Source organism: Pan paniscus, chromosome 18 (assembly GCF_029289425.2).
Source record: "Pan paniscus chromosome 18, NHGRI_mPanPan1-v2.0_pri, whole genome shotgun sequence".
Classification (NCBI taxonomy): domain Eukaryota; kingdom Metazoa; phylum Chordata; class Mammalia; order Primates; family Hominidae; genus Pan; species Pan paniscus.
In genome coordinates this window covers 91,596,251-91,623,273 of record NC_073267.2, presented here as the reverse complement: position 1 = coordinate 91,623,273, position 27,023 = coordinate 91,596,251, and the positions used below count along the sequence as shown (strand labels likewise).

Sequence of the window (27,023 nt, the reverse complement as noted above, 5' to 3'; positions counted from 1 at the left end):
TCTGATATTTTGTAAAACTCTGATTCCAATTTATGTTTCTCCCTCATGGACACAAACACACAGACTAGCCTTAATAAGAGCCATAATTAAAGTACAGGTTGAAATACCTCTTATGTGGAATGTTACCACAGTGGAAACCATCAATGAATGGGTTAATCTGGTAGCAGGTGAAACAGCTTTTCTGCAAATCTTTTTTTTTTAATTTTTAATATTATTTAATAATACAGACTGGGTCTCACTATGTTGCCCAGGCTAGTCTCAAACTCCTGAGCTCAAAGGATCCTCCTGCCTTGGCCTCCCAAAGTGGTGGGATTACAGGCGTGAGCTACTGCTCCCAGCCATGTGCAAATCTTATTTTCAAACTTTGCCTGACATCTGTCTGACAACACAGCATCTTGAAATTTCAAGGTAAACTATTATTAAAAAAAAAAAAACTGTTATTTGCAACTACTTATCTTGAGTAAATCGAGTTTTTCTCAATCCTGGTCAATTGCATAAGATGACAATCGTCACCATTCCAAATTTCATACGCACACTGTCATCATTGTTCTATGACATGTTCTATGTTCAATGACACACGTCATTGTTCTCAAGGACTATTTTTAAAGTTACAGGTTTTAACCTTAAAAAGTATTCTGATAAGCTTTTATGAATCATGGTTTTTGTGGTGGTTGTTACAGTTTCCTGTCTAAAGGAGAGGGGATTAAAGAGTATTAAAAGTTTTATAACCATTGATCTCATTTAATACCTTCATTTTATAGAAAAGGCTAAGTGAGAGGACAGAGATGGCTTCCCCCAACATTACTTGGTCAGTTAGAGGTCAAGTTGGTCTAGAATCCAGTTCTCCCAACTCCCAAGCCTGCAATCTTTCTATTTCATTTGGCAAACAAATAACTAATTATTATATATGAGAAAAAATGAACACATTGCAATTCAATGATCCACTCTATGAAATATGTTTTCCCCAAATCTGGGCAGATAGGAAATGGCCCTCCCATTTCTCTAACTCAGATACATCCAAAGTCCCACGGCCAGGGGTCACCCATCAGGTGGCCTCACTGTGTGGCCAGCCCACAGCTCTGCATGCAGAAAGCAATTAATGACTGTCTTCTAGGAACATTCATGCTCATCACTTAAAAATGCCTGTATTCACAACTCCCAACCTCCCATTGCACAGAGGAGAAGACTGAGGCTAGGAGCAGTCAGTGGTTCATCCAAGATCATGCAGCTAACTGGAGAAACCACAGCCACCTGACTCCAAGTTCCAGGTACTCCCGACGCCCTCACAGCTTTCCCTGGGAACTCTTTTGCAGTCTGCAAAGCCCTTTCCTGACAGCAACAACAGCAGCCCCTACTTACTGAATGTGTGCCACCTACCAGGTACTGTGCTAGGTGCATCGCACAGAATAGTCTCAATTTTAAAACTTTATGCTCTATGGAACTTTTTATTGCAAAGGTAACATGTTACTTGAAACATACCACAGAAGATGAGCTGTGCAAAGAAAAGGTAACTATCCTTCCTGCCTATCTTCCCAACCCCTTCCAGCACACACACAAAATCAACATTAAATGTGAGGTGCTTTCTTCCATACTCTCCCCCTGCTCATAAAAATGAGCAAAAGGAGGATTATTGCATTCTCTGTTTTTGTGTTTGTTTTGAGATGGAGTCTCACTCTGTTGCCCAGGCTGGAGTGCAGTGGTGCAATCTCGGCTCACTGCAACCTCCGCCTCCCAGGTTCAAGTGATTCTCCTGCCTTAGCCTCCCAAGTAGCTGGGATTACGGGTGCACACCACCATGCCTGGCTAATTTTCGTATTTTTAGTAGAGATGGGGTTTTGCCATGTTGACCAGGCTCATCTCAAACTCCTGACCTCAAATGATCCACCCGCCTGGGCTCCCGAAGTGCTGGGATTACAGGCGTCAACCACTGCACCTGGCCTCTATTCTATGATTTTTAACAAAATAGCAGACCTGACTCCTGATGTAAATCTGCTGCTGGCTTTCATCACAAAATGTCACAAATATCATCTCAGATTAATGGAAAGAGAACTGACACATGCTTCTTAATCAGCTGCATAATGTCACATAGTATGGACAGACCATAATTTACCCAGCAATTCCTCCATTGAGAGACATTCAGATGGTGCCCAGGTACTTTGCCAGCATAAGTAATGCTGCAATAAACAATCCGATAATATATTCTTAGGCCCCGATGTTTTCCCTTTCATAAAACAGAGTCCCCAGGATGCCACTGTCAGATCAAAACATACACCCTCTTAATTTTTAAATAGTCTATTATTTTAATCAAAAAATATGCCCTCATAAAAAATATGAATAAAAGTATATAAAGGGCTGGGCACAGTGGCTCACACCTGTAATCCCAGCACTTTAGGAAATGGAGGCGGGCGGATCAGTTGAGGTTAGAAGTTCGAGACCTGCCCACCCAATGTGGCAAAACCCCATCTCTACTAAAAATACAAAATTAGCTGGGCGTGGTGGCGCACGTCTGCAATCCCAGCTACTGGGGAGGCTAAGGCACAAGAATCGCTTGAACCCGGGAGGCAAAGGTTGCAGTGAACCAAGATCACACCACTGCACTCCAGCCTGGGCAACAGAGTGAGACTCTATCTCAAAACAAACAAACAAATGTGTAAAAAGAAGAAACATATATATAATTCCTCAATCTGGAGATGGCTATTAATAATAACAGCCATTTGCTAAATTTCCTTTCAGAATGAAATAATGCAGTAGAGTGAGTTGCAATTTTTTAACAGACTCAGATCAAATTCCAATCAAACTTATGGCCATTCACATTTCCACCAGGAAGGCATATGAACACCATTTCTCTACATTTTGCCCACAGCTCTGTCATGGTTAAAGATTTTTGCCAATCTAATGGATGAAAATGGTATGCTTTCGTCATTCTCATTTATGTTTCCTTGACTAAAATGGAGATTCAACACTTCTTGTGGGTTTCTTAGGAACATGCCAGACTTGGAAATACATGGAAAACAGAAACATCACTTGATCACTTGCTCAAGAATCATCTTACCGATTTTTGCTGTTCAAACATAAGTTTTTTATAGAAGAGATGGAACTGTTCAAAGCTGAGCTCATCTTTGTGTGCTCCTATTTCCTGTAAATATGAAAAAAGTGACCACATGATTTTTGATGTCCACCGTAAGAATGGCTCCATGCTATTTATAGAATAATTTTTATTTCAGAAATGGCATGCTATTTTCTTGGCATGCTGAAGAGACAGCTATGACCACATTGTTTCAGTGTCATGGCTTTTGAAAGGAAAAGTCATGCTATTTAACATGGCTTTTCTACAACATTGGCTAAAATCAAATTCATATTCCTCTGAATCAAAACCCTCCACACGTTCCCTAATCCCCCTGTCTGGGAAAACATACTCACAGAGACACCTACCAAGTAAGACCCTCCTTTGAGCCCCAAAAGGGAAGAGTCTCAGCCAGGTTTCCAAGAGACATGATGCGTAACTCTTCCTTTTTGGGGCAGAAAACATTCTCTTTGGACTTCCAACTTCAGACATATTTGTAGAGTACGTACATATAGGTCATTTTGTAAAGCATTGGGAGTCAGACAGAACTCAGCTCCAATTAATTGCTTTATGGCTTTGGGCAATTTCCTTGACCCTTTCAAACCCTCAGTTTTCTTTACCTGTAAAATGGGAGAACCACTACTATGCTCCTAGGGCTTCCCTGAAAGTGAACAACATACCTGCAAAACACCTGGTTCAGTAAATACTTGATAAAGAATTAAATGGCGACTGTGTAGCAATCAATGGTAAATGCTTCTCCCATCTCTCTCCTCTTCTGACCTACCCTTTTCTCTTTTTCTATTCTTGGATTAATGTGGAATATTGGGGGCAGGTCAAAGGATGCTTGATAAGCAATAAAATGGGATAATTTTTCCAGGAGCTCATTAATACAAAAATGAAATGAGCTTTTTGCACTGAGGAACCTTGTAATGGAGCTGATATTGAAAATGGGCATTGGAGTCCTCCCACTGGGGCTGTTTGGGTGCAGGGTTGCTCATTTCCTAAGAAGAATGAGTATTTCCCTGTAAGCAAAAATCGGTGCCCATTGTCTCCATCCTTGCCTCACCTGCTCTACTATATCCCATCACTCATGGAGTGGCTTTACTGCCCAGACCCACCAACAACTTGATTACACAACAAAATAAATTTAATGATGTATGGAAGGATGGATGGTTGGAGAAACAGAAGTAAAAAGAGCCAACTCTGACAGCTACACTACCAGGACTTGCATACAAAATGCCACGGTCCTGGTACCCTACACAAGGAATCTTTCATAATATTTTCCAAAAGACATACATGCATTCATTTCACTAGGGAAAAAAATGGGCTGCAGTATGGTCAGGGAAATAGGGAAAGCTGGACTAACGGAAAACAGGTCTGAGGGTAGATGTTCCAAGTCCAACAGCTCAGTAAACATGGTCTTTATTGATTACATTCTCTGCTAGGACTGAGACTATGGTCCTCAGATATGTCTATGATCCCTCTGTCTGAACTAAGATGTACTCTGGAGGCAAAGGATTTTCTTGTGCACTATTCCACGGAACTCAAAGGCAAGTCACGGCTTCATGAGAGAGGCTAAGTCACTCCGCATTCATAAAATTCCCAGGCTGAGCCATGAAACTTACCACAAACTTATCTTTAAGGAACTTGGCACTGCTCACTTTAAAGTTGATCAGGGGCAAGATGGTCTTCAACTCTCGGAGACTGATGCTGCAAAAGAGGGAGACCCAGCTCTGTCACCTTGAGGGTTTTCAACAGCACAGGATTTAGCTGCTCCCATCAGTTCCCACCTCAGGCAGCCCTCTATGAGAGAGCCTGGTCAACAGTTGTTTATGGACCACTAACTGGGAACAAGACATTGAGTCAAGGTAAGGGTGACACTTCAATGAGCAAGGCTCAAGCAATGTCCATGGACATGGGTCACATAGGAGACTCACAGGGTAGGGTGATGCCCCAATGAGGAGGGCTGGTCTCCACCCTTCAGGTATGTCCAGGGACATAGGTCACATAAGAGATTTATAGTGTACAGTGATGCCCCAATGAGGAGGCACCTACACTGGAGATCCCCAGTATAGGGTGATGTCCCAGTGAGAAGGGCTGGTCTCCGCCCTTCAGGAATGGTCATGGAGGAAGGTCTTGCAGGAGATTCAGTGTGGGCAGAAAATGATGTCAAATGACCAGATAATCTCAATACAAAATGCCACAGAAATGCCAAAGGCCCAATATAGGTATTGACATGATGTGATTTCTGCCCAGGACTCTGAATGTCAAAGTGAAGAAATTCAATGAAGCTTGGGTAAACAGCAGGAGTAACTATGACACTCTTCATGTAGCCAAATGCTTTGTCACCTAATTAGTAACACACACGAATGGATGAACAAGACTCCTACTGACTCTACCTGCCACCCAGAGGAACCAAAACCACAGAACAGGCTTGGCAGAATCAGCCGGGAAAGACCCAGCTGGATTTGACTCTAGTCTGACACTGTGAAGAGACAAGAGGGATGCAGAGTAAGCGGGGACCCCCTGCACCCCCAAAAATAAGTAAAAAAAATAAAGGTTTCTTTTAATGCCACTGGGGTTCAGAGCAAGGCAAGGTCACTAAGGGCCAGAGAGGGGAAGTGGGAAGGAACAAGGCCTACATGAGCACCTACTGTGTGCCAGGCTGCCCTGGGGTCATCCAGGTATTAAGGGTGCCTAATTGTGCACCAGATTCTACCTTCTGCAAAGTACACATGGTTGACCCCCAGGGCTCAGAACAGCCAAGGGTAGGGTGTCACACGGGTACACAACTCAGGGCTTGGAGCTGGATGGCAGGCAGCAGAGCCTGGATTTGAATCAAATTCCAGTGCTCGGTCACAGGAATCTGCATGAGTGTTTCTTCGAAGCCACATAGTGAGGTTCAGCTTAAGCGGGAAGCAAGGGCCAGGCACGGTGGTGGCTCACGCCTGCAATCCCAGCACTTTGGGAGGCTGAGGCGGGTGGATCACGAGGTCAGAGGATCGAGACCATCCTGGCTAACACGGTGAAACCCCGTCTCTACTAAAAATACAAAAAAAATTAGCCAGGCATGGTAGCAGGTGCCTGTAGTCCCAGCTACTCAGGAGGCTGAGGCAGAAGAATGGCGTGAATTCGGGAGGCGGAGCTTGCAGTGAGCCGAGATCACGCCACTGCACTCCAGCCTGGGTGACAGAGCGAGACTCCATCTCCAAAAAAAAAAAAAAGAAAAGGGAGGGAAGCAAGGGAGAACACGTCCCAGGCAAAAGGAGCAGCAGCAGCAGTAACAATGGTAACAAAAGCTGAAACTTCAATAGTGCTTATCAGGTGACAGGTGTTGTTCTAGGTGATGCCTTATATGCACATTCACCTGTTTGATGTTTGAACAATTTTACAAGGCAGGTACCATGATCATCTCCATCTTCCAGGTGAGGAAACTGAGGCACCGATCAGTTTGGTACCTTATCTGTGCTAGCCTCAAACTCCAACCCAGTGTGCCCATAATGACCACACCTGACTGCCTCCAAGCGAGTAGCTCACACAAGGAGAAGTGAAATTAGTGGGGTGGGTGGGTCAAGAATATGAGATCCAGACCCTTCTGGCTGGAGCCAAGTGTCCAGCAGAGCTGAGACAGAGTGGTCAAGAGAGGAAGCTCGCCCCAGCTTGCAGGAGAACACCGCCTAGTTTCCCTGTACCATCCTCCCAGCTTCTGCTGTGGCATGCGGAAGGAAGTAGCACGTCACTGCCCAGCCGCTGCCCTGGAGAAGGTCCAGTGTGACTCTGGCCATCCTGTGTCCCCACCTCCAGCCTTTCCTCTGGTTCTAACGGCCTCTGTAACAGCAGAGACTTCAAATGACAAGATGCTCCCCACCCACTTACTGGTACCACAGGGACAGCACCCACGGCTTTCACAGACAGACCTTGAGGGCAGAAAAAGTCCCTGTTGGGCCAGCTGGGGCTGGCTGGGCACAGCGGCCAGCAGGCTAGGGAAGTTGCCCCAGGGGCTTGCAAGAACCTTTCTGCCTCAGCCCTGGGAGTGGTCCAAGGAACAGCTGGGCCAGGGCAGGATGAAGGTGGAGGAGCAGCGGGAACAGGCGCTACCAGAGCAGCAGTGAGAGGGGTCGTGGGGAGAGCAGCCAGATCATGCTGGTGCCCCAGTGGAGCTCATCCTGGGAGCAAGGGAGAGGCCAGCGTCCTCTCACGCTGGTGCCCCAGTGGAGCTCATCCTGGGAGCAAGGGAGAGGCCAGGGTCCCCCAGGAGCCCAGACAGCAGCAGGGCAAAGGAACCATCCCATGTCCAGGAACAGAGAGACTGAGGGGCCTGGGGCACCAGAGCAGCTGCTCAAGAACCAGTGGAGAAAACCCAGGAACCAGGGGCTTGAGCATCCAAGCACCTGGGACATGGGAGCCCACCTGGTCCAAAGGCCTCCCCTTACAATGTAAACACTGGAGGCTGAGAGCTTCTTTGGGCTCCTAGCGCTGGGACAGGCTCACCTGCTTTCTCCCTAGGCGAGCCCCTCCCTCACTCCCACCTCTGGATGTGTGTGTGTCATGCTGCACAGCCTGACCAAAACCAGCACAGGCAGGCTGAGCCCCCATCGCTGCAGGGGAGGAAGCCAACGGCTCAGCTTCACCCCTCTCTGCAACCTGCCATCCCCTACAGAGAGTGCCTCGCCCAGGTCAAAGCCCCTTCCAAGGCAGCCAGCTCTGACGCAGTCCACACATGGGAACAAAGGCCTGGCCCTCTAGTCTCAATTCAGGACAGCTCCACAGGCCATGCTCAGAGCTCCCCATCAGGTGTGCCCAGGCCATGGTTGTGACTCCCCAGCTGCCTGTTCCAACTGCCTTCCCTCCCCCAGGGTGATGACCCTGCACTCCCTAGTAAGCCTCCTGCACACAAACCTGCGTCTCAGATCATGTTTCCTGGGAGCTCAACCTAGGGCTGTGGGTTAGGAAACAAGGGAATCCCTTTGGAGAAGGACGGCAACTATTCCCTGAAAGAGTTACCAACAGCCCCTCCCTCTCCCATGGCAGACAGCACTGAACAATCAGTGTCCTCCCTGCTCAGCCCAGGAGGCCCCCAGGGTTCTTCAACTCCTGCACCCAGGCAGCCATCACCAAACGATTAAGGATGGCAGCCCCATGACACTTACCAGCCATGCTGAGGCTGGGCCGGCACCTCCACTGCCCCCAGCTCTTTTGTAGCAACAATGGCAATAAGAAACATTCGTCAAGTGTTTTTACCATGAGCCAGGCAGGTCCAAGCACCCTTCACATATTAACCCCTGAAGCCTCACATCTGCCCTGGGAGGCGAGAGCTATTATTTTATCTTTTACACATGACGAAACTGAGGCCAACAGAAATTAAATCATTTACCCCAATTCACACAATGAGTTAGTGTGAGATCTGAGATTTAAACCTCAGCACCATCTGACAGAACTTTCAACAATGATGGAGAACATCTGTGCTGTCTGAGGTACTAGCTGCTAGCCACACGGGGCTGCTGAGCCCCTGAAATGCAGCTAGTTCCATTGAGAAGCTAAGTATTTTATTTCATTTTGTTTTGTTTTGTTTTGTTTTGTTTTGTTGAAATGGCCACCTGTGGTGAGGGGTGCCCTGCTGGACAGCGCAGCCCCAGAGTTCTGCCTCTCTAAGTAGCTCCCAGACCAGCAGCATCTACATCACCTGGGGATTCGTTGAAATGCAAATTCTTGAGCACTGCCCACCACCTACTCAATCAGCCACCGTGAGGTGGAGCCCAGCAGCCTCCACTTTCACAAATCCTCCAGGGGATTCCGGTGCATGCTCAGATTTGGAAATTGCCCTCTAGACAGCCCTAATTTTCAACCCCAGCTTCACAGAAGAATCTTATTTAAAAAATTTGCAATGCCAGAGGCCATGCCCAGAACAGTAAAACCCGAATCGCTACTGGCGTGGCTCTGCTACAGCTTCCCCAGGCGACTCTAACATTCTGGAGTCTCAAATAGGAAGCCTATTTGCATTCACGTTGAATGAGATAAATGGACCCACCCACCTGCCTTCCACCTGCAACCCCCTCACCCTTTGCCACCTCCCGGTAGAGTAGTTCCTCTGTCCCTGCCAGGGCTAAAGGACAAAGGGAAGTGCACATTCTACTTATGCAAATCCAATGTTATACGCCAAGGGGGCAAGGGCAGAGGAGGGAAAGGAAGTAAGCGTTGGTGAGGATAAGAAGAAAACAGAAACCTGTGCATTGCCTTGGGAAGGTGTAGCTGCTACAGAAAACAGTATAGCAATCCCGCAAAATAAATCCAGCAATTCAGCTTCTGGATATATACACAGCAATCCAGCAACTGATCCAGCAATTCAGCTTCTGGATATCTACACAGAGGAATTTAAAGCAGAGACTCAAACAGATTTGTACACCCATGTTCGCAGCAGCACTATTCACAATTGCCAAAACGTGGAAGCAACTCAAGTGTCCATCGATGGAGAAGTAGATAAACAAAATGTGGTCTATCTGTACAATGGAATATTATTCAGCCTTAAAAAGGAAGAAGATTCTAACACATGCTACAACACAGATGAAACTTGGAGACATTACACTAAGTGAAATAAGCCAGATACAAAAGGACGAATATTCTACTAGTCCACTTATATGAGGTACCTGGAGCAATCCAATCCAGAGAGACAGACAGCAGAGTGGTGGTTTCCAGGGGCTAAAGAGAGAATCAATGGGGAGTTGCTGCTTAATGGCTGCAGAGCCTCAGTTTGAGATGATAAAAAGTTCTGGAGATGGATGGTGGTGACGGGAGCATGACAACATGATATACTTCATCCCAGAGAAGTACATATCTAAGAACGGTTAAAATGATCAATGTTGTTCTATGTTTCATTGTTGTTACCACAATAAAACAAATTTTAACATTTGTTTTTAATTTTTTTTAATCATAAGGTGATTGGTCAGGGTGGGGAAGGGAAGATTTCTGCATTTCCCCCAGCTCTCAACAGCACAATTTTTTTTGTTTTCATTGTTTTTGGTTTTGTTTTGTTTTGTTTTTGTTTTTGAGATGGGATCTCACTCTGTTGCCCAGGCTGGAGCTCAGTGGCACAATCATGGTTCACTGCAGCCTCGACCTCCCTGGGCTCAGATGATCCTCCCACCTCAGCCTCTCAAGTAGCAGGACTACAAATGTGCACCACTACACCCAGCTAACTTTTTTGTACTTTTTGTATAGACAGGGTTTCGCCATGTTGCCCAGGCTGGTCTCCAACTCCTGAGCTCAAGCGATCCACCCGCCTTGGCCTCCCAAACTGTTAGGATTACAGGTGTCAGCCACAGTGCTCGGCCAGTAGCACATTTAAAAAAAGAAAAAAAAAAAAAAAAAGGAAAAGCAACACCAGTGGGGAAAGTAAGTTTGCAAACCCTGGTGCCACCCCTGACAACCTGGGCTGCTTTAGTCAAGTCACTTAACCTCTCTGGGCCTCAGTGTCCTCACATAGAAAATGGGTCTCAGAGCACCTAGCTCAACCGTCAGCCAAGAGCATATCCTAATGATGTAAAGTGCTTATTACAGCCATGGCTGCAAAGCAGGCTGTAAACAAATGCCCGCTGCTACCATTTGCCTCTAGAAAAGTCAAAAAATGAAACAGGGTGCTTGGGCCAAGCAAAACACCTAAGACTTGTCCATTGCCCGGGCTGGGCCAGCCCTGAGCCTGCCCCCTCTCGCCTTCAGTCTTTCCTCTGCTTCTGTGGCTCCTTTGTTTTCCTTCAGGAAACATGATTCGTCTCGTGGGTGACAGGAAAGGGAGGGAAATTGGCAGGACAGAAGTTAGTTGCTCTTTCATTGGCATCTTGGTCAAAGTTTCTTTTGCAAAGCTCCCTCCAGGCTTCCCAGAACCACAGGAAAGGTGGGATTTTCCACATGTTGACAGAGAGCAGGGCTCTGCCCACTGGGAGGGAGGTAGAGGAGAGGAAGCCGGTGAGCACACAGGGATGAACTCAGTCCAGAAACCGAAAAGTTTCTCTCTGCAGAGGGTCCTGGACCAGCTGATGGGAAGATGGATCTCTATGCAGGACTTGCCAGAACGCCTCCTGAGCAACAGGGTGGTATCCATTTCTTGACCTCACAAATGAAGAGCCAACTTCAGAGCCAGATGGGCCACACCATACCAGCACCGCATGGAGAGAGGCACTGAGGGTGGCTCCCACTCTCAGCCCTGTGCCAATCTCAGCTATGAATCATCATAAGCCAAAGAGAAAGAAAACTCAGAAGAGGCATCACGTCCGAGGCTGAAAGAGACCAGTGTGTACCAAATCTTCCAACACAAGGACCTCATTTAATCCACCTCAGTAACACTAGAGGGTGGCCCAGCGTGGGGGAGCAGGCAGGGCATTTTGGATGAGAAGAAGAGGACGGAGAGAAAGGCAGGTGGACAGAAAAACATGGAGTGAGCTGATGGCTGACCTAACATTACTAGACTTTTAACCACTTCCTACTTAACAGTTCCAAATCCTCCCATCGGGCATGTGAAGAAACCAGGGAAGCTCACCCAAACCCTGAAGCCAACAAGTAACAGAGGACACTGACCAGACACGAAGTCACCTTCAAGATGGAAAGATTTTCAGGAACAAAATAAGAGAGCTGACAGAGTTTAGTTATTGGATATTAACTAGGATAATGACATATCTAGATGGGATAATGACATATCCACATAGGATAATGACATAAATAAACCAAGAATGAATGAAAGGAATATTTTACCAAAAAATAAGGTGTCTCATGTGAGGCTAACATGAGACAAGGACTGAAGAGCTCAATGCAATCCCTGGCATGCCAAATACACGGTTGTTCAATAAATGGTAGGGTTTGTTTTTGGTTTTGGTTTTTTTGTTTTTTTCTTGTCGTGGTGGGTTTTTTTGTTGTTTTTTGTTTCTTTGGTTTTGTTTTGCTTTTTTGAGATGGAGTCTTGCTCTGTCACCCAGGCCACAGTAGAGTGGCGCGATCTCGGCTCACTGCAACCTCCACCTCCCGGGTTCAAGCAATTCTCCTGCCTCAGCCTCCTGAGTAGCTGGGACTACAGGAGTGTGCTACCATGCCCAGCTAATTTTTTGTATTTTAGTAGAGACAGGGTTTTACCGTGTTGCCCAGGCTGGTCTCAAACTCCTGAGCTCAGGCAATCTGCCTGCCTCTGCCTCCCAAAGTGCTGGGAATATAGGTGTACACCACTGCGCCTGGCCAAATGGTAGTTTTTATCATTACATTATTAAGAGCTGAATCATACCTCAAAAACATAATGAATTAAAAATGCTCAACCTCACCCATAAAGAAAGCAAGTTTAAGCAAAAACACTTGGTTGCCTCGGTTGCAGATGAACAAAGATCAAAGTCTAATGGCACAATAAATCATCAGGAAAGGGTGCCCTCTTGCCCCACTGGTAGAAATATTATACAAATTGCTACCTCTCGCTATCAAACTATTAGACCAGCAAACGCTGTGCTGCTGGTATTCGTTTCTGAGAATTTATCCTACTCACAGCCCCCTCAAATGAGTTTACAGAAAGATAGACCCAAAGGTTTCCATAGCAGCATTAATCACAGTAATGATAAAGGATTGGGAGCAGCTATCTGTGCATCAACACGGAAATGATTTCCGAAATGACAGTGCATTAATCTAAGGAAAAACCAAAACCGCGTTTGCTTTTTTTAAAAAAATGTCTGGGTAAGACTTCACCTTTACAAAAAAAAAATAATAATAATAATAATAATAAATAAGCCAGGCATGGTGAAACACACCTGTAGTTCCCAGCTACTCAGGAGGCTGAGGCAGGAGGATCGTTTGAGCCCAGGAATTTACGGCTGCAGCGAGCTATGATTGTGCCACTGCACTCCAGTCTGGGCAACAGACAGAGACCCTGCCTCTAAAAAATAATAATAATAGTCCGTCATAGAGCTTTGTGCGGGACTGATAGGGAGCTTCTCCAAGAGGTACTTTTAAGTGAAAAAGTCAAGTAAACTGAATATACGTTATCACATCACCCAACACATCTCTACCAGCCCTTAGAACCACCTGGTGGCCGGGCGCGGTGGCTCATGCCTGTAATCCCAGGACTGTGGGAGGCCGAGGTGGGCGGATCACAAGGTTAGGAGTTCAAGACCATCCTGCCGAACATGGTGAAACCCTGTCTCTACTAAAAATACAAAAAAATATTAGCCGGGCGTGGTGGCGGGTGCCTGTAGTCCTAGCTACTTGGGAGGCTGAGGCAGGAGAATGGTGTGAACCCAGGAGGCAGAGCTCGCAGTGAGCCGAGATTGCACCACTGCACTCCAGCCTGGGTGATAGAGCGAGAATCCGTCTCAAAAAAATAAAAAGAACCACCTGGTTTACTTCTTCACGGTCAATCAATCTCTCTCCTGTCACAAAGCATGGGCTGGTGCCATCAGGAGTGTGGTTACTGCTGTATTACCAGGACATTAAAGGTGCTCAAATATTTGTGATGAGGTCCGAATGCCCCATGGCAGAGATCATCTCTGAGGCTGTACTTGAATTTTCCGTGGAATAGAGGCTCCCTCCAGGAGGAGGATTTTGTCATCCTCAACCCCAGGACCCAACATGGCATCTGCAGATCACAATGGACGCAGTGAGGACCTTGCCCCCGACAAGTCGTGCTCCCACCCCCTTGGAAGGTTTAAAGAAAGAATGAGGATCGAAATCCAAAGTGATCAGAAAAAAACTGAAGGACTCTTACCTGTTTCTTCTGGTTTGATCCACAGAATATATCTGCTTTCTCAGCCAACTGGAAAGAAATTTGAGACAAAAGAGAGAAAGAGAAAATTAGAAAATAGCACAAGTCTAAGTGCATCCTACGGAATGTGCACAAAAGGAACTGGAACCAAAAGGAGGAGTCTTCCAACTTTCTAACAAGGGCAGCTTGGGAAGCAGTTTCCTCCTAGTGTGGAAAAGGCCTATCTAAGCCAAGATTTCAACTCAAAAAGGCCAGGTTTCTTTACATTGACAATTCCTTCTGATGATAGTCATTAATCCCCAAAAAGCTAGAAAGAAAAATAGTAAAAAGTAGAAGACTTTGATTTAGTGGAAGGAAAATAACTCACACCCCAATGCCCATCTAGACTCCCATGACACTGAAGAGACAGTCTTGAGGTCTTCATCAACCCAGGAGGGAGTGATAGCTGGAAAATTCCAGACCCTATGTCGGTTCTTTGATCAGTCCACTGAATCTCTTATTAAATCCTTTAAGAAGGAAGCCCTGATTTCCCCCAACACATACCCCAGGAATGTTTCTATCTCGAGTCCAATGCACCACTCACTCCAATAGGCCAACGCTGAAAACTAGCACAGGGAAATGCTCTTATTTGAAAAACTGTAGAGCTCACACTGCTACTAGGCACCCATTGCATACAAGACACTCAACGAGCCTCAAAAAACCAATGTCCCTTTTTTTTTTTCCCCCTGTAACCCATGTTGGCTAAAGGCAGCAGAATAAAGGAATCAGCAACTATGCAAATAAACAGGCAAAAGCCAACTACCTCTCGATAATGGTGGGCGTGGACGCATTCATCGCTTCCTGGTGTAAGATTTTCAAGCCAGAGAGCCAGTTAACTGCATCCTCTTTAGAGTCAGCTAGAGTGGAGAAAGGGAACAGAAATGCTGTGTTAATTCCTGGGAAGACGTCTGCTTACAAAGCCCCGCCCCATACAGATCACGAAGATGGGAGAAGCCTATGCTGGTTTCTAGTTTTGCAGAAGGCAAAGAAAGCATCCCCTTCACACCGTCATGGCCCTAGGACCTGCTTTTTGTCTGAGATGGGGCCACACATTCACGATGAGCTTTGTACCACAGGGATGACAAGTGGGTTATTTCCTGTGCCAAATGGAATCAGCTAAGAATGGAGGGAGTGGTGGGAACTATCACTATGACATTGTTAACATCATTTGAGCACTAACTACATATATATACTAGACATTGTTGTAAGTGTTTTTCTTATATTGATCCCACAAGGGAAGTACTATTATATTCCTATTTAACACATGGAGAAACCACTGAACCTAAGACAGGTTCAGTCATGTGTCCAAGGCCACACAGCTCCTAGCAGCCATTACAGACTGAATATTTGCATTCCTTCCGAATCCATATGTTGAATCTCTAACCCCTGAGGTAGGGCCTTTGTGAGGTATTTAGGTTTAGATGAAGTAATGAGAGTGGGGCCTCCATAAGGGGATTAATGCCCTTTTAGAGAAGAGAAAGAGAGACTAGAGCTCCCTCTCTATCCAAGCACACCCTGAGGAAAAGCCATGTGACCACATAGCAAGAAAGCGGCTATCTGCAAGTCAGGAGGATAGCCCTCACCAGAACTCAACCATCCAGCATCTTGATCTTGGACTTCCCAGCCCCCAGAACTGTGAAAAAATAAATGCCTGATGTTTAAACCCCCAGTCTACAGCATTTCGTTACAGTAGCCAGAGCACACTGAGACAGTGGAAGACACAGGATTTTAAACAAGAATCCATTACCTTACCCTGGCAGCACACTGACTCCAGGGATGAAAAAGCTGAGGAATTCAAACCCAGGTGTCCAACTCCAGAGCAGAGTTTCTCAACCCCAGCTGCTCAGGAGAATCACTTGAAGGCTTTTCAAAACCCCAATACTTAGGTCCCACCCTAAAGTAATTAAACCAGAAGAGAGGGATGAGGGAGACATCAACAGGTGGAAACACCTGCCTGGTGCCAAAGTATATCAAAGGTTCAGTGATCAGTCTCCTCTGCTGCTATAACAAATGACCACAAACTTAGTGACTTAAAATAATACAGATTTATTTTCAGACCGTTAGGCCAAAAGTCTAAAATAGACTGGTTGCATGAGATCTCTGGATTCCTTCTGAAAGCTCTGGGGAAGAATCTGTTTCCTCACCTTTCCCAGCTTCTGGAGGCTGCCTACATTCCTTAGCTCATGGCCTCTCATCTGCTGACCTTTGTTTCCATCCTCACATCTCTTTCTCTGGGAATGACCTTCTCATGTATCTAAGAACCCCTGTGATTCCACTAGACACCTAGATAGTCCAGGATATTTCCCATCTCAAGATCCTCAATTTAACCACACCCGCCAAGTCTCCTTTTCCATAGAGGATAATATATTCACAAGTTCCCGGGATTAGGACATGGGCATCGTGGGAGGGCAGTATTCAGCTTCCCATGGATGAGTACCACTGGCTTAGGGATTTAGCTTTTTGTTTTATTAAAGAGTGTTAGCTTTTAACCCTATGCTAACTAATAAAATGCAGGATCTGGAATAATCTGCACCACAACCCTAAGCAGCTGTCAGTATCTCCCCTGCTTCTAATCAAGATGGCACAGAGGGACAGCAAGTAGAGCTTGCTAATACCCAGGAGAGTATGGCTTGCTAATACCCATGGTTGCTATTACCCTTGCTAATAAGCGGCATTGAGGAGTGGTTAAGAGCTTGGCATCTGGCAAAAGGAAGATCATAGCTCAAGTCCCACTGCACCACTTCAGGGCTGTGTGACATTCAGGAGGTTACTTAACCCTACTCTGTGCCTCATCTCACCTGTAAAATGAAGCTAACAGTGCAAACACCTCATGGAACTCTGAAGCCTCTCCTTAAGCACCAGGTACTTTATCAGTCCGTACACCCATGGCAGAGACTGCTGCTCTCATCTTCCCACACAGATGCGGAGGAAACTGAGGCTCTGAAGGGCTGAGTTTGTCTCAGAGCCAGTAAGTGAGAAGATGGAATGTGAATCAAAATCTTGACCATCACTGTGCTGACCTTGAATTTAGGGTTCCGGAAGAGGGACCCAGAGTGGGATATATATCAAAGTTCACATCCTGGCTTCCAAGACCCAGGTTCTTCTGGTCTCCTTACCAAGTTAAGAACAGGGGGTCAGGGCTCAGCCTGCAGGTGGGGCTAAGGAGACAGACAGAGGTGTGAAGCTTCACCGCCACGGGCCTTGCCCTCCTACCCCATCTCTACCAACTCCCCCTCCATATCATCAATCAGACATTCGCTCCTCATTTCCTACATCCGACATGCTATTTCCCTCCTCCAAGCCCTGGCACACACCACAGCCTTTCCCTGGAGCACCCTCCCTCTGTTTCCTCCAAACTCCTACTGAAGCCTCAAAACCCAATGTAAAAGTCACCTTCTCTGCCAAGCTTCCCTGGAATTAAACATTCACAGCACACTGTATCATGCTTGCACTAGGTCTTATCCCAGTGCACACATCTGTCTCCCCAAGTCAACTGAGAGCTTCTCAAAGGCGGCACCAGGTCCCATTCATCTTCCTGGCTCACTGGCATGTCCACAACCTAACACAGAGCATAGGCTCAAAAGACATGTAGAAAAAGAATGAATGAGAAATTAATAAGTTATTTGACCCAAAAGTAAATGTCCCTATATTGCTTAACTTTGAGAGCTGCCTCACCCACTTTGGTCTATTTTAATCGTATTTATTTTCTTAATTAATATACATATACTTCTAAGTCAATAAATTCTAGGACTGAACTTGAAAGTAGCTACAAGCTTCTGCCCCTGAGTAAAGTGAGGAAAGTGTATGTGTGTGTGCAATAGACAATCTCAGGACAGTTCCTTCAGATCAATCAGATTTGCTGAGCCACATCTGCTGGAGGAAAACAGGTTACATTTTTCTTTTTCTTTTTTTTTTTTTTTTTTTTTGAGACAGAGTCTTGCTCTGTCACCCAGACTATAGGGGAGTGATGCAATCTTGGCTCACTGGTTCAAGCAATTCTTGTGCCTCAGCCTTTCAAATAGCTGTGACTACAGGTGCACACCACCACACCCAGCTAGTTTTTGTATTTTTAGTAGAGACGGGATTTCACCATGTTGGCCATGCTGGTCTCAAACTCCTGACCTCAAGTGATCTGCCCACCTCAGCCTCCCAAAGTGCTGGGATTACAGGGATGAGCCCAGCCTACATTTTTCATCCAACAGAGCCTGGCCTTCAGTGTTAAAACTATCTAATCATCACTTATTCAGCTCTCAGCATGAGCCAGAGAGACACTTAACATACTCCTCACAATACCCCCATGAAATAGGCATTATTATTCTCCCCATTTCACAGCTGAGCAAACTGCAGCTCAGAGAGGTTAAGTCACTCACCTAAAGACACATAGCTAGAAAGGGGCAGGGCTGGGATTCAAAACCATGACCCCAAATACACATCAGTGAGCAGGCAGGGGTGAGCATTCTGCTACTAGCGAACTTCTTCAGGAAGAGACTAAGGCACAGGGAAGGAGAAAGGCACAGAAACATGCACCTACCCGCCAAGCTGAGCGTGCTGAGGACGAACTGAGTGCCATACAGGATAGTGAAGCAGCAGTCTTCTTTCTGGCGAACTGCTTTTGCTCGCTCGAAATCTTTGGAGTTCTTCCCTGGGCGGATTTCTTTTATTTCCATGATATCCACTAAAATGAAATTAACATGAGCCCATTAGAAGCTGGAGTTCCCTCCACCTGAGGATGCAGCCACACAACTGCAGCCCAGGCACAGCCTGGCTCCTTCCTTCCCCAACAGGATCCCTCAAAGCTATCTCTGCGTCTGGACTCAGTGCCCCCTCCTTCTGGAAATGGACAAAGGGCTAAGACCCTACCCGGGCATTTGCTGCCACCCCACAAACCCCTGGAGTCTGAAGAGTTTGGGGTTTCCGCTCACCCTGTTTCTCAGATAGACACATTTTAAACTAGGACAATTAATTTTTGTAATGCATCTGAGATTTCAGGAAATAAGCACAGACTATTCTACCAAAAAAAAAACAAGAGACCAAATTGATGCTCACTAGAGATCACTCTAGGCAGCCTAAAAGTTCCAACTGTCCGGTTGACCTTGACCTTGATGACCTTTTCCCTTGAGTCCCAAAAGCTACAAATGCTCTGTGGCTCAATTAAAGGGGGAAGAGGAAATGAAGGCACTGAGTAACCGATTCAAATTAAAAATAATAATAAGAGGCCAACCCCAGCGTTGGGGATGGTCACAGGGGTTCTGGATATCACAGGGCCTATGAGAAGAGAGTGGTAAACCATCACTCTGGTAACAGTCCAGAGTAATGGACTGTTACTAATGGGCCACAGCCTCCAGTATTTATGCCTTATATAGCCAGCTGCCCTTCAATCCAGGTTGTCTCTGTGACCTGTTTTAACCAATAAAATGTAGTATAAATCAGAGATTCCCCAACCCCCAGGCCATGGAGCGGTACCGGCAAGTAAGCACTATTATCTGAGCTCCACCAACTGTCAGATCAGCAGCGGCATCAGATTCTCATAGGGGCGCAAACCCTATGGTGAACTGCGCATGCGAGGGATCCAGGTTGTGTGGTCCTTATTGGAATCTAATGCCTGATGATCTGAAGTAGAACACTTTTATCCTAAAGCAATACCCCCACTGCCCCCACCATCTGTGGAAAAACTGTCTTCTACGAAACTGGTCACTGGTACCAAAAAGGTTGGGAGCACTGGCACGCTGGCATAAATGATGCTGTACCAGTTCAGGGTCTAATCGTTTTGTTTGTTTGTTTGTTTGTTTTGAGACAGGATCTCACTCTGTCACCCAGTCTGGAGTGCAGTGGCATGATCTCAGCTCACTGCAACCTCTGCCTCCCAGGTTCAAGCAATTATCCTGCCTCAGCCTCAGGAGTAGCTGGGATTACAGGCATATGCCACCATGCCCGGCTAGTTTTTGTATTTTTAGTAGAGATGGGGTTTCATCATGTTGGCCAGGCTGGTCTTGAACTCCTGACCTCAAGTGATCTGCCCACCTCAGCCTCCCAAAGTGCTAGGATTACAGGCGTGAGCCAGCGGGCCCAACCTGGGGCCTAATACTTAAGAAGGCCTGGTACCTTCCATTTTGTGCTCTGGGAGAAGCCAGCCTCTGTGTAAGAAGTCACACTACCTGGAGACCACCATGCTGTAAGAAGCCCAAGTTAGCCCTATGGAGAGGCCATGGAAGAAGAATCAATGCCCTCAGCCAACAGCCCAGCTGAGCCCCCAGCCAATAGCCACAGAGCACTGGACCATCTTAGAAGTGGATCCTCTGGCCCCAGTGAGCTGCCCCAGCTGACAACATGTGGAACACAGACAAGCTCTCCCAGTCCCCACCCATGCCCAGATTGTACAAATATGTGCAATAAATAAAATGATTGTTGTCTTAAGCCACTAAACACTGGGATAGTTTGCTGTATAGCAATAGATAACAGAAACAAGTAAGAAATCCTTCCGTTCTGCAACTTCTGCTGCCATGTGACTCCATCTACTCCTGGTCAAAACCTACCAGGCAAGGATAGCAACCTGACTGACTCAAAGGTGACTCCTCCTTCCCCCTACAAGATGACCAGTGAACTCTGGACTGGCACAGAGACACAAGCTCAACGAGCTCAACCAGTCCCTTCTTTCCCTTTCTTCTGAAAAACAACAACAACAAAAATCTTTTCATGGGATGCACCCATTCCAAGTGCTTTAGATAGAGCTGATTCACTCCCACCACCTTCAACCATAAGCTGAAGGGGACAGCAGGGGCCAGGGAATGACCCAAGTGCCCTGGCTCAGTGACTGGTTCGGGGACAGACACATGGCCCAGCTGCACCATCAGCATCCTCCTGGGACTTATTTGGCCAGGACTACTGGTAAAACCTCCCCTCCACGGCTGCTCCCAAGCTGGTAAAACATGAGCCTCGGAGTGGCAGGGACCACCTTGTCTACCACGGAAGAAAGTGTTATCAAACCCTGGTGTACCTTTGAACTCCAGCACTCCTGGAGATGAGGGTGAGAAAGGAGATCTCAGCTTTGCAGCAAGAAGAGGTGGCTGTGGCCTGGAATTAAGGAAGAGGACAGAACGAAGTCCACAGAGGTGAGCAAAGGCATCTTAGAGTCATAGTGAAACACAGGAAAAGTTCGTGGCCATTCACAGGCAACAATGGGAGCTAGAGGAGGAGAGCAGAGAATTAAGTTAGAGGAGAGGGGATGGGATGCACTCAAAGCTTTCTGAGTTCTTACCGTGGGTCTAGCTCAATTAGAAACAGCTCAGTGGGCAAAAGCCATGTGAAAACAAGCCGGGCACTGGTGGCCCACGCCTGTAATCCCAGCACTTTGGGAGGCCAAAGGGGGCAGATCACTTGAGGTCAGGAATTCGAGACCAGCCTGGCCAACAAGGTGAAACCCCATCTCTACTAAGAATACAAAAAGTAGCTGGGCTTGGTGGCACAGGCCAGTTGTACCAGCTACTTGGGAGGATGAGGCAGAAGAATTGCTTGAACTCGGGAGGCGGAGGTTGCAGGGAGCCGAGACCACGCCACTGCACTCCAGCCTGGGTGACAGAGTCAGACTTCGTCTCAACAACAACAACAACAACAAAAAGGCCATGTGAAAAGACTAAAAAAACAGCATGTCACCTACATCCTGTGCATGTACGGTGGTAGACATACCCACCTATACGTGTGACAAGATTTCGTAGAATTACACATCAAAACAAATACAAAATAACAAGAAAACTGAGTGTATGTAAAAAATGGTGAAAACCAATTAAGATCTGCAGTTTCATTAATAGCACTGCACCAGCGACCATGTCCAGGTTTTGATAACTATGGTTATGAAAGATGTTATCACTGGAGCAGCTAAATGAATGGTTCACAGAAACTGTACTATTTTTGCCACATCCACATGAGTCTAAAATTATTTCAAAATAAAAAGTAACTAAAATCTCTTCTCAATTATGGGTGGCCCTATTATTAGGGGGGTGGTATCTCTAAACCTTGCGGGGTAGAGTATTAGGGATGAAGGTGAGAGAGAGTAGAGAAAGGACTCATCCCCCGTCACACCCCACTGAGGACTTCTACTACAAGCTGGCTGGGGGGACCCATAACAAGTGGGGACCCCATCCAGACCTTGCACTATAAATCTTGTTCAAAGGGCCATTCCCACTGATTGCAGACCTCGAGGAAACAAAAATAAGCGGCTCCCATCTTAAATCTTACTCAAGGGAGTTAACCCTATTGCCCGCATGTGCAGGAGATCTGAAGAATGACCAGTCCTCCACCTTGGCTGCATTATAATACTAAACATCATGCCTAGGGGTGGGGATTTAACACGCTAATGAGATATGCAACACAGGAAGAAGCTCTCTATGTTGTTATACTGTGCAGGTGCCAGAAGTTCCCCGCCTCTACATGCTTAAATATCACTCCCTGCCTACTTTAGCCCCTTTAAAATTCCTCTTCTGACTGTCTTCGGGGAGCCAGGAAGAGAATTCTCTTTCTCTTGTGCTCCTTCTCTTATGCCTGGGCATAAGCTCCAATAAAGCCTTGTCTGGGAAAACTCTTTGGACCTCTTGTCAATTTCTATCACACTGAGAGCCCAAGAACGCACGGTCAGTAAAAGATGGACATGTCGCCACTCTTCACCCAAACCAGAAATCTGAGTCTTCCTTATCTCTTCTCTTTATCTTCACTCCTCAAAAACAAACAAACAGAAAGATCCTTTTCATGCACTGAAATTTTTTTTGTTTGTTTGTTTCATTTATTTGGGGGAAGCTTGAGTACTTTTAGAGACTTCAAGATGTTGCACCCCAAAATACTTAATTTATCTCAAAAAAATGAGCACACTTTCTTATAGAACCATAAAACCTTACACCTAACAAAACTGATGATAATTACATAACATAACCTAACACCTCATCTGTATTTAAATTTCCCCAGTTTTCTCCAAATCTTTTTACAGTAGACTTGAAGACAAATAAAATGCATACATCTTATCTCGTTATGTCATTACATCTTCAATCCTAAGGAGTCTCCTTGTTTAATTTTGTTTTCTCTTGTGCCTTTGACTTTTTAAAGACACTAGGCACTGGAATTCATTTTTAGAGGAAATCAACATGGCTGATATAACTGCTTTAGCAATTATCTAAAAACTTGAAAGGTATTAAGGTTTGTTTTCCAAAGTTAGTTATTCACCCACCCAGTTGACTGCCAGTGAAAGTCTAGTGACTTTAAGCAAACATTCTTTTCTCTTTCTGTCTAGTCTAACAATTCTCTTTCCTGGTAAAATGTCTTCAAGAGGGAATTTTTTTGGTGTTTTTTTTTTTTTTTTTTTTTTTGAGACAGAGTTTTGCTCTTGTTGCCCAGGCTGGAGTGCAGTGGCACAATCTCGGCTCAGTGCAACCTCCGCCTCCTGGGTTCAAGTGATTCTCCTGCCTCAGCCTCCCGAGTAGCTGGGATTACAGGCATCCGCCACCAGATCTGGAAAATTTGTGTGTGTGTATGTGTATTTCTAGTAGAGACAGGGTTTCACCATATAGGTCAGGCTTGTCTTGAACTCCAGACCTCAGGTGATCCGCCTGTCTCGGCCTTCCAAAGTACAGAGATTACACGCATAAGCTACCACGCCCAGCCAAGAGGGGATCTTTGAACTGGCCTATGGTGAGCATCTGTCCTTACAGAAAAATTATACATAACTAAAGAAAAACTTTTTTAGACAATGTAACATTGTCTTCCAGCAATAGCCAGATTTTAACAATTCTACTTCTGAAATTGCTCTGGAATCTGTCAACGTCTATCCATTTCCATGGCCAACACCACAATCCAAGCCATTATCTCTTGTCTATGGAGGCAGCTTCCTGACTTGTCTCCTTATAGCAGTACATTATCCCCACAGTCACCTTATGAAATACAAACAGGCTCATGCCACTCCTTGGGATCAAGCCTTCCCGTGACGACCCATTGCTGTAAGGACTAAGAACCACAGCCCTGTGATGACCCCTCCAACCCCACGTGGCCTAAGCATCTGCCTCCCAGCCCTTGCACCACCCACACAGGCCCCTCCAAGCATCTCTTATAGGTCACACTCATTCCTACCATAGGACATTAGTGGTGCTATTGGCACCACTGAAAATGTTCTTAGTCTGGTTAGTGCCAAGCTCTCCCTTCCAGTCTCAGCTCAATCAAATCAAACTCAGAAAACCTCCCAATGCCTGCTATGAACTATACCAAGCACCTCTTTTCCACAGCACTCAACAGAGGCAAATATTTATTAGATGGAATCTGTGGATCCACAGCCCTGCTTTCCTAGACTGTAAACTCCATACACGCAGGGATTGTGCACCCTTCTTCACCACTGAGCTCCACCCCTATCAGAGTAGCTGGCACACAGCAGGGCCCAATAAGTAGTTCTTGGAAAGAGGAAAGGGACAGAGAGAGATGGGGACCTCAAGAGGGATCAAACTACTGATGATTGAGCAGAGCAGGGGACAGAGAGGAAGAAGGACAGAGTAGGAGACAAGGGAGACCAAGGGAGACAGAGAGGGATAGAGAGACCAGGTACAGAAAAGCACAGGTTACCCAGACAAGGAGGGAGAGAAATGCAAACACACATGTACAAAGGCAGAGAGACAGAGCATGGTAAGAAAGAAAGAATGAAATTCTAACAGCCATTCTAATGATACAAGCAGCCCTGCACATCCGCACACCCCCTTCCAAAGGGCCCAAACAAGCACCCTTTGGAAGCCAGCCCTGCCCCAGGAAAGAGCTGCAGGCATCTGCCTTCATCAACCAGGACTTTATCATCCTGAACACCCCTCTCTTGCTTCTTCCCAAGACAAGTATTAGCTTATTCATCATACTTCTGAAATGATTATCCTTTCTCCACTGAGTGGCCTCTGCCCCTTTGTCAAAGATCAGTTGATGATATTTGTGTGGGTCTATTTCTGGGCTTTTGATCCTGTTCTACTAATCTTTCTATTCTTCTGCCAACATCACCTGTACTGATTACTGGAACGTTAGAGTAAGTCTTGCAGTCCTCTGATTTCGTTCTACAATACTGTGTTTGCTAGTCTATGTCTTCCACCTTTCCATATAACCTTTGGAATCACTTTAATCACTACCCACAGAATAATTTGCTGGGATTTTGTAATATTGTGACTTTTAATAAGATATACAGTCATCCCTCAGTGACTGTTGGGGATAGGTTCCAGGATCTTCCACAGATACCAAAATCCAAATAGATGCTCAAGCCTCTGATAAAAAATGGCAGAGAATTTGCATATAGCCTATGCGCATCCCTCCATAAACCTTAAATCCCTAGATTACTTTTAATACCTAATACAATGTAAATGTTATGTAAATAATTATACTGTATTGCTCAGGGAATAATGACAACAAAAAAGTTTGTCCATGTTCAGTAAGATGCAATTTTTTCAAATATTTTCAATAGACCATAGCTTAAATCCACAGACGCAGAATCCACAAATACAGAGGACTGACTGCATATATTTGGTCTCCAACCCCATTTTCTGGCACACAACCCCTAACACCCTTGGAATCTCCAGTGATAAGTATCTTTTTGTATGGCTGGGGGCTCCTAGATACCTCAGGATGAAGGTTGGCTGCCAGGGGAACCAATGATGTGATTAGAGGGTTGGAACTTTCAGCCCTACCCCCAACGTCCAGGAAGGAGAAAGGGGCTAAAGATTGAGTTGGTCACCAATGGCCAATGATTTAATCAACCATGCCTTTGTAATTAGGCTCTCATAAAAACCCAAGATGACAGGGCTTAGAGAGCTTCTTGGTTGCTAAACACATGGAAGTTTCTGGCAGGTGGCATGCCCAGAGAGAACATGGGAACCCTATGCCCCTTCCCATATACCTCGCCCTATGCATCTCTTCTATCAGGCTGATCATCTTTATCTTTTGTAATATCATTTTAATAAACTGGTATACATGTTTCCCTTAGTTCTGTCAGCCATTCTAGCAAATTAATCAAACCCAAGGAGTGGGTTATTGGAACCCCAATTTAGAGCCAGTCAGTCAAAAGCATAGGCCACAACTTGGGCTTGTGACTGGCACCTGAAATGGGACAGAGTCTTGAGGGACTGAGCTTTCAACCTGTGGAATCTGACTCTAGCTCCAGGTAGATAGTATCAGAATTGAACTGAACTAGAGGACACCAAACCGGTGTCCAGTGGAAAATTGTTTGCTTGATGTGTGGGGGGAAAACCATACACATCTGGTGTCAAATGTGTTGAGTACAGAGGAAAGAGAAAGAGAAAAAAAACACACCTTGATTTTTCCTTTCTCTGAGGTGAAGTGTTTTGTGCTGTATTGAATGTGAATTGAAAAAAACCTTTTCTTGTATCTCTATTAGATTTTGGTTGGGATTGTGTTGAAACTATAGATGAAGCCAGGAAGAACTGATATCTTGAAAATATTGAGTCTTCCTATCCATGATCTATCTACTCATGATCTTTTTAAGCATTAGCCATAAGCCAAATGTTCTGCTGGATGTACTTGATCCTGGCCCTCAAGGGTCTTACAGATACAGTAGCCTCATCCTTGAGGATAAAAATAAATGCTATATAGCAAAACTCTTACAGAGCACCTACTCTGTGTTAGGTAGAATGCTAATGTTTTGCATGTTATCATAGGTTGGTTCCCTGGAAGTTGAGCCTGAGTCAGGAATTCTTGCTCAAGTGTTTACTGGTAGAGTGCAGGAGTGGGATGGGGAGCAGAATAAAGCTAAACAAGGCTGTGGTCCCCCTTAGGGATGGGCTTCACCCTGATTGTATAGGGAGTGTCGGGGGGATGTCTGGAGCATGAATCACACTGGAAAAGTAGGTCCTCCTGAAGGAAGGGAGGCCAGTCCTTCTTGTCCTCCCTGCCAGTCAGTCATTGGCTTGGCTTACAGCCACTACAACCTCCTAGGTGATGCAGCTTTCTTCTAGTGAGAGCAGTGCCCTGAAGAAGGGGCACCTGTGAGCCACGACACCCAACACTCCTACCAGCTGGGAAATGGAGCACAAGCCTGGTAATGGGAGCTGAGTGGGGCACAACAGCATCCTCTGTATTAACTCATCGTTCCTCACGAGAACACTATGAGGCAGGTACCATGACTGCCCCTATTTTACAAATGAGGAAACTGAGATGTGGAGAAGTGAAGAACCTTGGCCAGGG

General features: G+C 45.9%; 1 protein-coding gene across 3 annotated transcripts in view; it reads right to left on the bottom strand.

The window, feature by feature from the left end:
- PLCG2 (phospholipase C gamma 2) overlaps window positions 1-27,023 on the bottom strand; it is a 212,438-nt gene that overhangs the window by 84,454 nt on the left and 100,961 nt on the right. For all 3 annotated transcript variants that reach the window (XM_055100814.2, XM_034940799.4, XM_034940800.3), the window contains exons 3-7: window positions 18,358-18,501; window positions 14,590-14,683; window positions 13,791-13,838; window positions 4,690-4,774; window positions 3,053-3,136 (exon numbers count right to left, since the gene is read on the bottom strand). In XM_055100814.2, the coding sequence (XP_054956789.1) occupies window positions 3,053-3,136; window positions 4,690-4,774; window positions 13,791-13,838; window positions 14,590-14,683; window positions 18,358-18,501 (455 nt within the window). The remainder of the gene's footprint in view (window positions 1-3,052; window positions 3,137-4,689; window positions 4,775-13,790; window positions 13,839-14,589; window positions 14,684-18,357; window positions 18,502-27,023) is intronic.